Raw genomic sequence first — 13,525 nt, 5'->3', positions numbered from 1 at the left:
AATAAAACGAATGCAAAGTAGTGCATTCACCATGGGAGCAATGTTTCCTTCAGAAAGTATATAAACGAGTACCATTGTATTTTAATAAATGAATTTCAAGCATATCCTTTAATTAAAAAAAGAGGAAAACATAAGAGTTAAATGTAGAAAACCAGTTACAAACAATAGTAAGAAGTAGAAAAATAAAATATGGCACCAGAAAGAACACTGGAACGCCTAGGTGAGCGTCGCCGCCATTATCACAACACGGGACGGTGAGTGTCCAGACATGAGCATAAAACCTTCCCACAAACTGCACCTATCATAAAGAAGAAGCCCACCATTGACCAACAAGTGCTCACATCAAGTCTAACTCTACAACAGCCTAAGAAACAACACTCAAGCCTTGCCTAAGCCTCAACATTGACGTCCCACCGTGAGGCGTCACCCAGCATCACCACTCATGCAGTCATCCGAGGAGAAAACCTTCCCACAAACTGCACCTATCATAAAGAAAAAGACTCACCAGTGTCCAGAGTGTGGGAAGGTATTTACTCATCTTGGAGATATGAAGAAACACATGTTAGTGCATTCGGGTGAAAAACCTCATAAGTGTCCAGAGTGTGGGAAGAGGTTCAGTCAGCTTGGAAGTATGAAGACTCACATGTTAGTGCATTCGGGTGAAAATCCTCATAAGTGTCCAGAGTGTGGGAAGAGGTTCAGTCAGCTTGGACATATGAAGACTCACATGTTAGTGCATTCGGGTGAAAAACCTCATAAGTGTCCAGAGTGTGGGAAAAGGTTCAGTCAGCTTGGACATATGAAGACTCACATGTTAGTGCATTCGGGTGAAAAACCTCATAAGTGTCCAGAGTGTGGGAAGAGGTTCAGTCAGCTTGGACATATGAAGACTCACATGTTAGTGCATTCGGGTGAAAAACCTCATAAGTGTCCAGAGTGTGGGAAGAGGTTCAGTCAGCTTGGAAGTATGAAGACTCACATGTTAGTGCATTCGGGTGAAAAACCTCATAAGTGTCCAGAGTGTGGGATGAGGTTCAGTCAGCTTGGAAGTATGAAGACTCACATGTTAGTGCATTCGGGTGAAAAACCTCATAAGTGTCCAGAGTGTGGGATGAGGTTGAGACACCTTGGAAATATGAAGACTCACATGATGATGCACAATGATGAAAAACCTTTTGAATGTGATGATTGTGGCAGAATGTTTAGAGATCGTCACTCTATAATGCGTCACATGTTAGTACATACAGAAGCTCTCTCTCTCTCTCTCTCTCTCTCTCTCTCTCTCTCTCTCTCTCTCTCTCTCTCTCTCTCTCTCTCTCTCTCTCTCTCTCTCTCTCTCTCTCTCTCTCTCTCTCTCTCTCTCTCTCTCTCTCTCTCTCTCTCTCTCTCTCTCTCTCTCTCTCTCTCTCTCTCTCTCTCTCTCTCTCTCTCTCTCTCTCTCTCTCTCTCTCTCTCTCTCTCTCTCTCTCTCTCTCTCTCTCTCTCTCTCTCTCTCTCTCTCTCTCTCTCTCTCTCTCTCTCTCTCTCTCTCTCTCTCTCTCTCTCTCTCTCTCTCTCTCTCTCTCTCTCTCTCTCTCTCTCTCTCTCTCTCTCTCTCTCTCTCTCTCTCTCTCTCTCTCTCTCTCTCTCTCTCTCTCTCTCTCTCTCTCTCTCTCTCTCTCTCTCTCTCTCTCTCTCTCTCTCTCTCTCTCTCTCTCTCTCTCTCTCTCTCTCTCTCTCTCTCTCTCTCTCTCTCTCTCTCTCTCTCTCTCTCTCTCTCTCTCTCTCTCTCTCTCTCTCTCTCTCTCTCTCTCTCTCTCTCTCTCTCTCTCTCTCTCTCTCTCTCTCTCTCTCTCTCTCTCTCTCTCTCTCTCTCTCTCTCTCTCTCTCTCTCTCTCTCTCTCTCTCTCTCTCTCTCTCTCTCTCTCTCTCTCTCTCTCTCTCTCTCTCAAGGCCTTTTGAGTGTGATAAATGTGGCAGATTATTTAAATCACGTAAAGGTATAAAAGCACACATGTTAGTACATACAGAAGAAAGGCCTTTTGAGTGTGATAAATGTGGCAGATTATTTAAATCACGTAAAGGTATAAAAGCACACATGTTAGTGCATTTGAATGATAAACCTTCATGAGTGTCGAGAGTTTTAAAAGAGATTCGGTCATCTTTGTAGTATGAAAACTCACAAGACGGTGCATTTGGGTGATAGGTTAAACATTTTGAGTGTGAGAGATAAATCAGAAAATGTTTTAAGTATAATGTATTTTAAAGCACATATTAGTTCATTAACTTATAATACCATTTTTCCAATTTTAAAATTGTTAGAAATTGTAAACTTTATCAGGAAAATATCTTGCACTCTCCATAGCTGCAACCATTATTTTATTATATATTTTTATACTGTTTTAGCTTACCCAATTCCATATACTGTATTCAAAAACATGGTGTTGCTACTTTACGTCAACTTGTTTCTCACTCTCCAACCCCTGCCCTGTTTTCCTTTCTGTTGTCATGATCGTGTTTGTACAACTGGTACCAATTTTCTTCGTTGATATCTGTGTACCTCATAGCTTCCATTCCATTTTCTTCTTTGCCACAGAAGAAACGTGGCAATGTTCCACAGCCACAGTGCTGGCATTGGCAGTGCCATCACTGCCACCACATTTGAAGGCTTGAAAGCAAGCCAAAAGCACTCTAGTTGGTTGTTAACTTTTAACTGTGGTTTTATATATATACTATTGTACTATTTTTATGAAATACTGGTATTAAAGTAATTTTTGTTATTTTGCTTAATGACTGAGATATATAAATTATTAACAAATATATATTAGACTGGAATTTATTTCAGCTAAATCTCTTCATTTATATTTGCATCAGATTTTTTAGTAGTCTGGCCTATCTACAGTAGTTAAAGTGATCTAACCCTTGCATTATTGTGTACCTTAAGATAGATTCTGATAAAAGACTAACCTTAGTTGAGTACTCATATTAGCCTAACTGGCATTTATAATTTTCTGAGTTGGAAATATATATTACTCGAGCCCAACGATGTATAGTAATATATATTACTCAGCTGTTAAATAATATTTGCCAGGCTGAGATATTTATGTTTAGCAGTTATATTATCCTGACTGGCAATTATATTATCCTGACTTTGGCAATTATATTATCTTGCCTGGCAATTGTATTAATCAGACTTGCAATTACTAGGTATATTATATGTATCCAGACTAATAATTACATTAACTTGTCTATCAATTATACTATCCTGACTGAATTATGTGAGCATGACTCCGGCAATTATATTACCCTGAATCCGACAATTATAATAGCCTGACTGACAATTATATTATCTTAACCTTCAATAATATTATACTGATTTGCAATTATATTACATATATGCTGACTGATAATTGCATTAACTTGACTGGCAATTATATTATCCTGACTCAATTAAATGAGTCTGACTGGCAATTATATTAGCCTGACACTGGCAGTTACATTAGCGTGCTGGTAAATATATTATCCTGAATGACAATAATATTATCCTGACACAATTTTATTAGAATACTGGCAATTATATTATCTTATCTGACAATAATACTATTAGCCTGACTGCCACTTGTATTAACCCATTTTATAAAGTGGCATTTTTCATTTATAGTATATTACCATGACTATAATTTATAATATTTTCTGGGGGGAGCCCCGTCGGCTCCCCGGAGCTATCCCAGGCTGATATGCTAATGTCAGACTTTGGCATCAGTCATGTGTATGGAGTTCTTAGGCCTACCGGGGACCACGGCCAGAACCGGGCCCCCTCAGAGAGGTAAGGGGAGCAATGGCCTATAGAAGCCCCCGTGTAGTTGGAAGCATTCTATGTCTGCCATCGACCGGAACAGGCACCCAGAAAGGTAAGCGCCCCAAAACAAACCCCTATTCTGGTTAAAATTGCTACCAAAAACCGAACTAGTGGATAGAACTCCCCAACCGAAAACAAGCAAACTAGTGTGACGTCACACACTGCCGCGCCGCTGTCTGCGCAGCTCCCCCCTCCCCGGGAGGAGGAAGGGGGAGCCCCAGACCCCCCGCGCCGGCTACCCACACCTCAGTTCTTGAGGCTGCAACCCGTTCTCACACAAGACAGCACATATATGACTTAATGCTTAAAGTCAATATGTTGAATATGAATTAGTAAATATGTGATATATTCCCAGTTACTTTTTTTACCAAGGTCCAAACTCTTCCTCACGTACCAATTTACGTGTCACAGTACCCGTCCGTCAACATAGATAGCAGAATATTCGTGATTGGTTCAATTATAAGGAAAATTGTAGTTTTCAGGTCCCACATGGGTTGTGAAATTTACCTACTGTTGTCCATGCTCTTATAATATTACAGATCAGCTATATCCTATTGAAGGCTCGTAGTTTTGTTTTGAGAAATATTAGTTGTTCTTAGTAAATTATAATAAGCACTATAAATTATTACATAGAATAACAGTGCTTCACCAATCAATATTATATACCATAGTTTGGCTTTAAAAATCTTTAAAGAATGTTTTGTAGGAACGCTAACAGAAAACGATGTTACATTTGAATGTCTATGGGGTAAACTACTGCAAACAGGACAGTATTGTGTCTACTATACCAACTATAGCTAGGATGGGTATATTGTCACCTACCGCCTGTTAGGTGGGAAAGGGGTCCAATACCACCCACAGGATGGGTATGAGGGTCACATCCACCCACAGGATGAGTATGGGGATCACATCCACCCACAGGAAGGGTATGGGGTCCAATACCACCCACAGGATGAGTATGGCGTCCACTACAACCCACAGGATGGGTATGGGGCTCCAACCACCCATAGAATGGGTATGGGGCTCCAACCACAAATAAAATGGGTATAGGGTCCAATAACACCCACTGGATGTTTAAGGCGTCCATTGCCGCGCGTCGAGCTCGAAAACCGCAGCATTCATCTCAGAACCATGCCTATTTCACACAGATTCCTTAATAAACGTAAGAGTTTTATATGTCACAAGAAAGATAGAAATATAAGCTTCATTCTAAATACCTTACCATGGGCATATTTAAATTTAAAGCGAAGATACATGTACTTTTATAATAGCCGAGCTTTAACCCCGGACAGATTGATCGACCGAGCAACTCTCTCTCAGAACAATGTTTATTTCACGTGAATTCGTTAATAAACATATATGTTTTATATGTCTCAAGAAAGGCAGACATATAAGCTTCACTTTAAACACTTTACCATAGACATATTTAAAGTTCTAATGAAGATACATGTATTTTAAAAATTACGGAGCTCCCACCCCGTACAGACTGAACGACAGAGCAACTCTCTCTCAGATCAATGTTTATTTCACGTAAATTCGTTAATAAACACAAATGTTTTATATGTCTTAAGCAAGATAGAAATAAGAGCTTCATTTTCAATACATTACAATAGACATATTTATAGCTCAAGTGAAGATACATATGTTTTTATAGTAGCGCTCAGTAGCTTGTCGGGCATGGAGTGCAGACGCCTACGCACTTGCCGATATATTGTATAATTATCAAAGATACGCTAATAAAGCCTAAAATCTTATATGCCTCCAGAAAGACCGAGATATGAACATTATTATGATTTCACCAAATGAAATATATCATGTTCGAGAACAAAGATATATCAATTTTAAATTAAGTTTCGACTCTTGCTCGGGCGAGAGAGAGGGAGCGACTCTCGCCCCATCTATTGGAGATTCTGTCCACTAAAGACCCAAAGCTACTCAAACCCTCCTAGCATTATTTAAGTAATGAAGTAATATGGTATATTTACTATAATGTGGGTGCTGAATGCAGAACATGAGAAAACATATATTTACTCCAAACTAATATAATTTCATTATGAAATAAGTAAATAAGTAGCATCAAAGGAAGTCGACGGTCCAAGCGTCAATGTTGTGGAACGACTTATCCAAGATATATCGTTGTTTGGAAAGTGTTTGTTGGCATATCCAGTTGTCGCACTTCTCTGCACAAATTATCACAAATTTAAATTATAATGTTAACAAGTAGAATACGTATTTTTAATAAAATCTAACATAGCTAGCCAGAAAACATTTAACATTTATTAAAAAAATATATGTTTGGAAGTTAAATCGACTTCATAGGACAATAGTGTTGTTATATATACTCGTTATTCGTTGACATGCGTTCGCTACTTAAACTACCATGTACTGTACTTATGTGAAATCTCACATGTCTCTTCGCTCATCTCACCGAACCCTACAGGCTCTGTGATATATTGCTTAATTAATTGAGATTCACAAATAAAGCTTATAATTGTATATGTTATCAAAAAGGCAGAGCTTATTTTAGTTCATTTATTATGCACCCCATACCCATCCTATGGGCGATAGTGGAGTGTTACAGAGGCGCATAATGGGCTCAGGGACTGAGCCCCACAATTCATATAGCCAAGGAAGTTATAATCTTGATAAGCTAGTTACAAAAGTCAATGCACATTGTCACATCAACAATGGGCTCGAGACCGACCACAAGTACAGTTTATAATTTAAGCAACTGACATATATGGAGGGCTAGTGTCACAATTGATATGTTTATCCTACACATAACCCCCTCTCCCCCATCCAATGGGCAGCGGTGGATAGGTTACAATCAAGTCGTTTTTTGCGTTTTATTCAGAGATTAGATCTTATTGGGTGAGGAACGATATTCATATTTTAAAGAAGGCTTCTTGGCTGATGCTCTCCATTGATGGAAAATATACAACCTTTTGAAAATCAATGTTAGTTTGATCTAGATATTGTAATTAACGATGGCTAGCTTGACTTGATGGCTAGCTCTGAGAGTGTGAAGCCCTGCACACCAGCCAATAAATTGTATAATTAGTTTCCATATATTTTAATTAATCTTAAAAATCTATATGTCAGAAGAAAGGAAGATGTAGCCGTTAATGTGACAACATTTAAAAATATATATATCTTAAGTTAAATAAATAATATCACCTTATCGCCGGTGTCCGGACACATAAAAATTACCTAGGTATCAGTATCCAGCCAGGCGGGGATCACAGGCTGCACAATACTGATAAATTATATAATGCACTACTTGTGGTCCATCTCGAACCCATTTATGATGTGACGACTTATAGTGAATTTTGTAACTAGCTCATCAAGATTGTAACTTGCTTAGCTAAATGATTTGTGGGGTTCGGTCCATTCATTTTCTTTCTTTATTATGCACCCCATAATACACATCCCGTGGGCGGTGGTGTAAAGGATTACAGAGGCACATAATCGGTTCAGGAACTGAACCCTCTAGTTCGTTTAGCTAAGCAAATAACAATCTTTTGACGCTAGTTACAAAATTATTAATGTACACATACTTATGCATACATGTACATATTCATACGTATACATATATACATACACATACATATTTAATCACCACCACAAATACACACATCAGTAATCTTTTGTGTCACAAGTGATTCAACAAGAGGCTCACAACAGTCACTATACAAGGCACTTTACATTTATGAGGAGTCGCACAGTTACTAGTTTTGCTGCACACCCACCCAACTGGGCGGCAGCTTTACAGTCATGTGCTCCACACCCACCCAACTGGGCGGCAGCTTTACAGTCATGTGTTCCACACCCAGCCAACTGGGCGGCAGCTTTACAGTAATGTGCTCCACACCCACCCAACTGGGCGGCAGCTTTACAGTCATGTGCTCCACACCCACCCAACTGGGCGGCAGCTTTACAGTCATGTACTCCACACCCACCCAACTGGGCGGCAGCTTTACAGTCATGTGCTCCACACCCACCCAACTGGGCGGCAGCTTTACAGTCATGTGTTCCACACCCACCCAACTGGGCGGCAGCTTTACAGTCATGTGCTCCACACCCACCCAACTGGGCGGCAGCTTTACAGTCATGTGCTCCACACCCACCCAACTGGGCGGCAGCTTTACAGTCATGTACTCCACACCCACCCAACTGGGCGGCAGCTTTACAGTCATGTGCTCCACACCCAGCCAACTGGGCGGCAGCTTTACAGTCATGTGCTCCACACCCACCCAACTGGGCGGCTGCTTTACAGTCATGTGCTCCACACCCACCCAACTGGGCGGCTGCTTTACAGTCATGTGCTCCACACCCACCCAACTGGGCGGCAGCTTTACAGTCATGTGCTCCACACCCAGCCAACTGGGCGGCTGCTTTACAGTCATGTGCTCCACACCCACCCAACTGGGCGGCAGCTTTGCAGTCATGTGCTCCACACCCACCCAACTGGGCGGCAGCTTTACAGTCATGTGCTCCACACCCACCCAACTGGGCGGCAGCTTTACAGTCATGTGTATGCATTACCTACAGTAAGCAAATTTTGGATACTTCGCTAAGATTTCGGGCAGCACATCATTATGAATGAAGTACTTACACATTTCATGGACACTATTGATGTTGTTATCTTTAAATTCCGCTATTTTTCACATTCCATTATATAATGACTCAAAGTATGCGAATAGTTCTGCTGACATAGTTTACATTTAGTCAAATCTACATCATCAGATGTTACAAACTTCCAGAGGTACTTGTAGCTGAGCCTAAACCTAGCAGTGGTAACATCTAGAAGTCTGCTAACATTATTGGATGACCCATAGACGAGCGATTCATCAAAGTTTATACAATATTGTGAAATTGAGAATCAGTGTAGTAACATAAATTGGTAAATAATAAATATTGTAAGTTAAGAATTTGATGCATGTGTGTGTGTTGGGGGGGGGGGGGCGGGGGTTATACCCTTGGTAAGCGAGAGTGGAAAGTAACCTTAGACGTACTGCGGTCAATGTGGGGGGGGGGGGGAGGGGGAGGGAGGGTGGGAGAGTCAAATCCACCCTCCAACATCTGGGCATAGTACCACCAGCCTCCACAACACTCCATCAGCCTCCAGCTGATGCTTGTAGATGCCTCATCTAACCTCACTTATGTCACACATTAACCTACAGTTCCTGTGATATTTAAACTCCTCATCACAGTGGCGTCTCACCAATATAAACTGTATTGGATTTTGTCCCGAAATAGCTATATGCTGACTGGACGTGTATGTATGTATGTATGTATGTATGTATGTATGTATGTATGTATGTATGTATGTATGTATGTATGTATGCATGTATGTATGTATGTATGTATGTATGTATGTATGTATGTACGCATGTATGTATGTACGCATGTATGTATGTATGTATGTATGTATGTATGTATGTATGTATGTATGTATGTATGTATGTATGTATGTATGTATGTATGTATGTATGTATGCATGTGTGTATGTATGTATTCCCAATCACGTTAAAGACTCCCCCTCTATCATCCAGTTAAAGAGAAAAACAACTATGTACTAAATAATCAACTCCTTGTAACTTTAATTATGCTGACCTTCCTATCTGTATTCAGACTGAGCCTACCATCATTATAGGTGATTATAACGCTAGCCATAGGAATATTGGTAATTCGCAGTTCAGTAATCGTAACGGCAACCAACTGGTGTCACTATTAGGTAGCCACGATGATGCACAGATTGTGGGTGACCTTGAACCAACGCATATCTACGGAGGTATTCTTGATCTATGTCTCGGTGTCAACGTCTCCCACACCGTGTGCGCCTCGTCAATAGTGCCAGTTATGGCGTCTGATCATCTGGCCATATTAGCCACTGTAAGCATTGGAAGCTCTATCCTCCCTGGTGGAGTGTTCAAGCGGAAGAGGCTGGCTGTGCCCATCGATCAACGAGACAATCTTGTTGCTCATGTGTCAGAATGGTGCAGTTCATCTGAGCCTTCATCAGTTGAAGATTTTAACAATGAGCTCACAGGTACTATCGAGCAGTTTATAGAATCACTTGATTCATCGTCCAGGCCACGTAACCCAAATTACACTGGTCATAGCACTTATGCTTATTATAATGATTCTAAATTGCATGCACTAAAACGCACTGCCAGAATAATTGGACTAGCTTGTAGAAGGACCCGCACTGCTGAAATGCTTCGGCTCTTTCAAGCGGCTCTGGCTAAGGCCAGGGAACGTATGGTGGAGCTGAGGCAGACAGACTGGGAAACTTTTGTCCGTGGTCTCAATTCTCACACGCCACTAAGTCGGGCATGGAAGGATATCAACAAGATCAAAGGGAAAAATGCTGCAGAGATCTCGTACCCTAATCCTCTGCACAGAGCAAATGATCTTGTTGATGCTTGGGCCATGACTTCCAGCTTTGACAGTCTTCCTCTACCCTCACAGAATGAATTAAATGATAGATATACTGATAGGGCAAGGTTCCTTGACTTCATGCTTCATCAAGAGGATGACTGTGACATGCTTTTTACTGAATACAAACTAGATTCTGCTCTACATAAAGGCAAAGCTACATCACCCGGGGAGGATGGAGTTACTTACGGCATACTGCTTATGCTTCTGCTAGTTCCAAGGAATACCTTTCTTCAATTGTATAATATGAGCTATGTAACTGGGGAGCTTCCTAAGTCATGAACCAACAGTGTTATTATTCCCATTCCTAAACCTCACCAGCCGAGTGCTTTATGCCCAGTCTCCCTCACTAGTTGTCTCTATAAGTGTCTTGAGAAGATGGTTCTCAACCGTCTCCTTTACAAAATTAATAATATGTTGTCTCCCCAGATATATGGCTTTATGCATGGAAAGAGTGTACATCACTGTATTACCACATTCCTCACCCTGCATACTGATAGGTCATATACCACTTTCCTAGATCTTAAGTCAGCCTTTGACATTGCTAACCCACACGTCATTATGAGAGAACTTGCTAAAATGAATGTTGGAATGTTAATGTTAAAAATAGTTCAAACTGAAATAAATATATAACACTGTACGGTACAGTTGTGTTTAATTATGTTTTGCGATTCCTATGGAAAAGGTATTTGTGCACCAAGTACTACAAGGTCATTATGAGATATGCTGAATGTTGTCAATATACCATCTGAATACGCTTCACTTTGCGTTAATCATTGGACGTCCTAATGATTAAGGTCCCCAAAAGGACTTAATCAGACCTCAGTGGATAATTTTACCCTCTCCCTCTCCCTCTCCCTCTCCCTCTCTCTCTCTCTCTCTCTCTCTCTCTCTCTCTCTCCCTCTCTCTCTCTCTCTCTATATCTCTCTCTCTCTCTATATATCTCTCTCTCTCTCTCTCTCTCTCTCTCTCTCTCTCTCTCTCTCTCTCTCTCTCTCTCTCTCTCTCTCTCTCTCTCTCTCTCTCTCTCTCTCTCTCTCATATAAGGAAACACATAAGGGGATGCTCTCTCAGAGCATCCCCTTATGTGTTGTATGTGGGTGCTGAAGTTCAGTCTCTTGTCTATGTATAGGTGAAGGAACTTTCCATAATTGTTATTGCTAATGTTTACTTGTAATACTGGGTATACATCCGGTGTTCTTACCCTCGACCGCGGCGAGGGTAAGCCGTGGCCGTATGGTCTGAAACCCACAAATATTTACAATTGGGGGTGGGGGGGGGGGATAACATTTCCTCTTCAAGCACGCGCACACAAATGAACTATGTTACTTAACTGGAAGCACTCGTACAACATAATTTACACGATTTCTCAGGATAATTATACTTCTTACCAGCATATATACAGCATAGTACCTAGGAGGTTCTCTTCAATGATATCTAAGATAATTAAAAGAACCCAAGCAAACCACTGTGGAAATGTGCAGGACAAACATATCAATTGTGACACTAGCTCTCCACTTATGGCATTTGCTTAATTTAGAAACTGTACTTGTGGTCGATCTCGAACCCATGTTGTTGATGTGACGATGTGTTATGAATTTTGTGGCTAGCTCCTCAAGATTGTAACTTGCTTAGATAAATAAATTGTGTGTTCAGTCCCTGAACCCATTATGTGATAAATTAACTAAACTAAAAACTATAGTCTGGCGACGAAGCCTGAACTGCATAATGTAAATAGGGATTAACCAGAAAAAGATATAGGTGAAGAATAACATCAGGTAACTGCGTTAATTACAATATTAGATCAAACTAACATTGATTTTCAAAAGGTTGTAGATTTTCCATCAATGGAGAGCATCAGCCAAGAAGCCTTCTTTAAAATATGAATATCTTTCCTCACCCAATAAGATCTAATCTCTGAATAAAACGCAAAAAACGACTTGATTGTAACCTATCCACCGCTGCCCATTGGATGGGGGAGAGGGGGTTATGTGTAGGATAAACAAATCAATTGTGACACTAGCCCTCCATATATGTCAGTTGCTTAAATTATAAACTGTACTTGTGGTCGGTCTCGAGCCCATTGTTGATGTGACAATGTGCATTGACTTTTGTAACTAGCTTATCAAGATTATAACTTCCTTGGCTATATGAATTGTGGGGCTCAGTCCCTGAGCCCATTATGCGCCTCTGTAACACTCCACTATCGCCCATAGGATGGGTATGGGGTGCATAATAAATGAACTAAAATAAGCTCTGCCTTTTTGATAACATATACAATTATAAGCTTTATTTGTGAATCTCAATTAATTAAGCAATATATCACAGAGCCTGTAGGGTTCGGTGAGATGAGCGAAGAGACATGTGAGATTTCACATAAGTACAGTACATGGTAGTTTAAGTAGCGAACGCATGTCAACGAATAACGAGTATATATAACAACACTATTGTCCTATGAAGTCGATTTAACTTCCAAACATATATTTTTTTAATAAATGTTAAATGTTTTCTGGCTAGCTATGTTAGATTTTATTAAAAATACGTATTCTACTTGTTAACATTATAATTTAAATTTGTGATAATTTGTGCAGAGAAGTGCGACAACTGGATATGCCAACAAACACTTTCCAAACAACGATATATCTTGGATAAGTCGTTCCACAACATTGACGCTTGGACCGTCGACTTCCTTTGATGCTACTTATTTACTTATTTCATAATGAAATTATATTAGTTTGGAGTAAATATATGTTTTCTCATGTTCTGCATTCAGCACCCACATTATAGTAAATATACCATATTACTTCATTACTTAAATAATGCTAGGAGGGTTTGAGTAGCTTTGGGTCTTTAGTGGACAGAATCTCCAATAGATGGGGCGAGAGTCGCTCCCTCTCTCTCGCCCGAGCAAGAGTCGAAACTTAATTTAAAATTGATATATCTTTGTTCTCGAACATGATATATTTCATTTGGTGAAATCATAATAATGTTCATATCTCGGTCTTTCTGGAGGCATATAAGATTTTAGGCTTTATTAGCGTATCTTTGATAATTATACAATATATCGGCAAGTGCGTAGGCGTCTGCACTCCATGCCCGACAAGCTACTGAGCGCTACTATAAAAACATATGTATCTTCACTTGAGCTATAAATATGTCTATTGTAATGTATTGAAAATGAAGCTCTTATTTCTATCTTGCTTAAGACATATAAAACATTTGTGTTTATTAACGAATTTACGTGA

General features: G+C 40.1%; 1 protein-coding gene across 1 annotated transcript; it reads left to right on the top strand.

Moving 5' to 3' along the window:
• The first annotated feature begins 220 nt into the window (after positions 1-220).
• LOC138355092 (zinc finger protein 98-like) lies at positions 221-3,228 on the top strand. Its single transcript, XM_069309792.1, has 2 exons — positions 221-1,226; positions 1,989-3,228. Exons 1-2 carry the CDS (start codon positions 443-445, stop codon positions 2,108-2,110), a joined length of 906 nt encoding a protein of 301 aa, XP_069165893.1. The 5' UTR covers positions 221-442; the 3' UTR covers positions 2,111-3,228.
• The last annotated feature ends 10,297 nt before the right edge of the window (positions 3,229-13,525 follow it).

The sequence above is a fragment of the Procambarus clarkii genome, chromosome 6 (genome assembly GCF_040958095.1).
Source record: "Procambarus clarkii isolate CNS0578487 chromosome 6, FALCON_Pclarkii_2.0, whole genome shotgun sequence".
Classification (NCBI taxonomy): Eukaryota; Metazoa; Arthropoda; class Malacostraca; order Decapoda; family Cambaridae; genus Procambarus; species Procambarus clarkii.
Note: the sequence above shows the minus strand (reverse complement) of the source record. Positions and strands in the feature narration are given on the sequence as shown.

Bases quoted from the DNA above. Each gene is read 5' to 3' on its own strand.
- LOC138355092 (XM_069309792.1), top strand. From the start codon at position 443: ATGCAGTCATCCGAGGAGAAAACCTTCCCACAAACTGCACCTATCATA. The intron at 1,227-1,988 runs GTCACATGTTAG...AAGGTATAAAAG, and splicing joins AGATCGTCACTCTATAATGC to CACACATGTTAGTACATACA.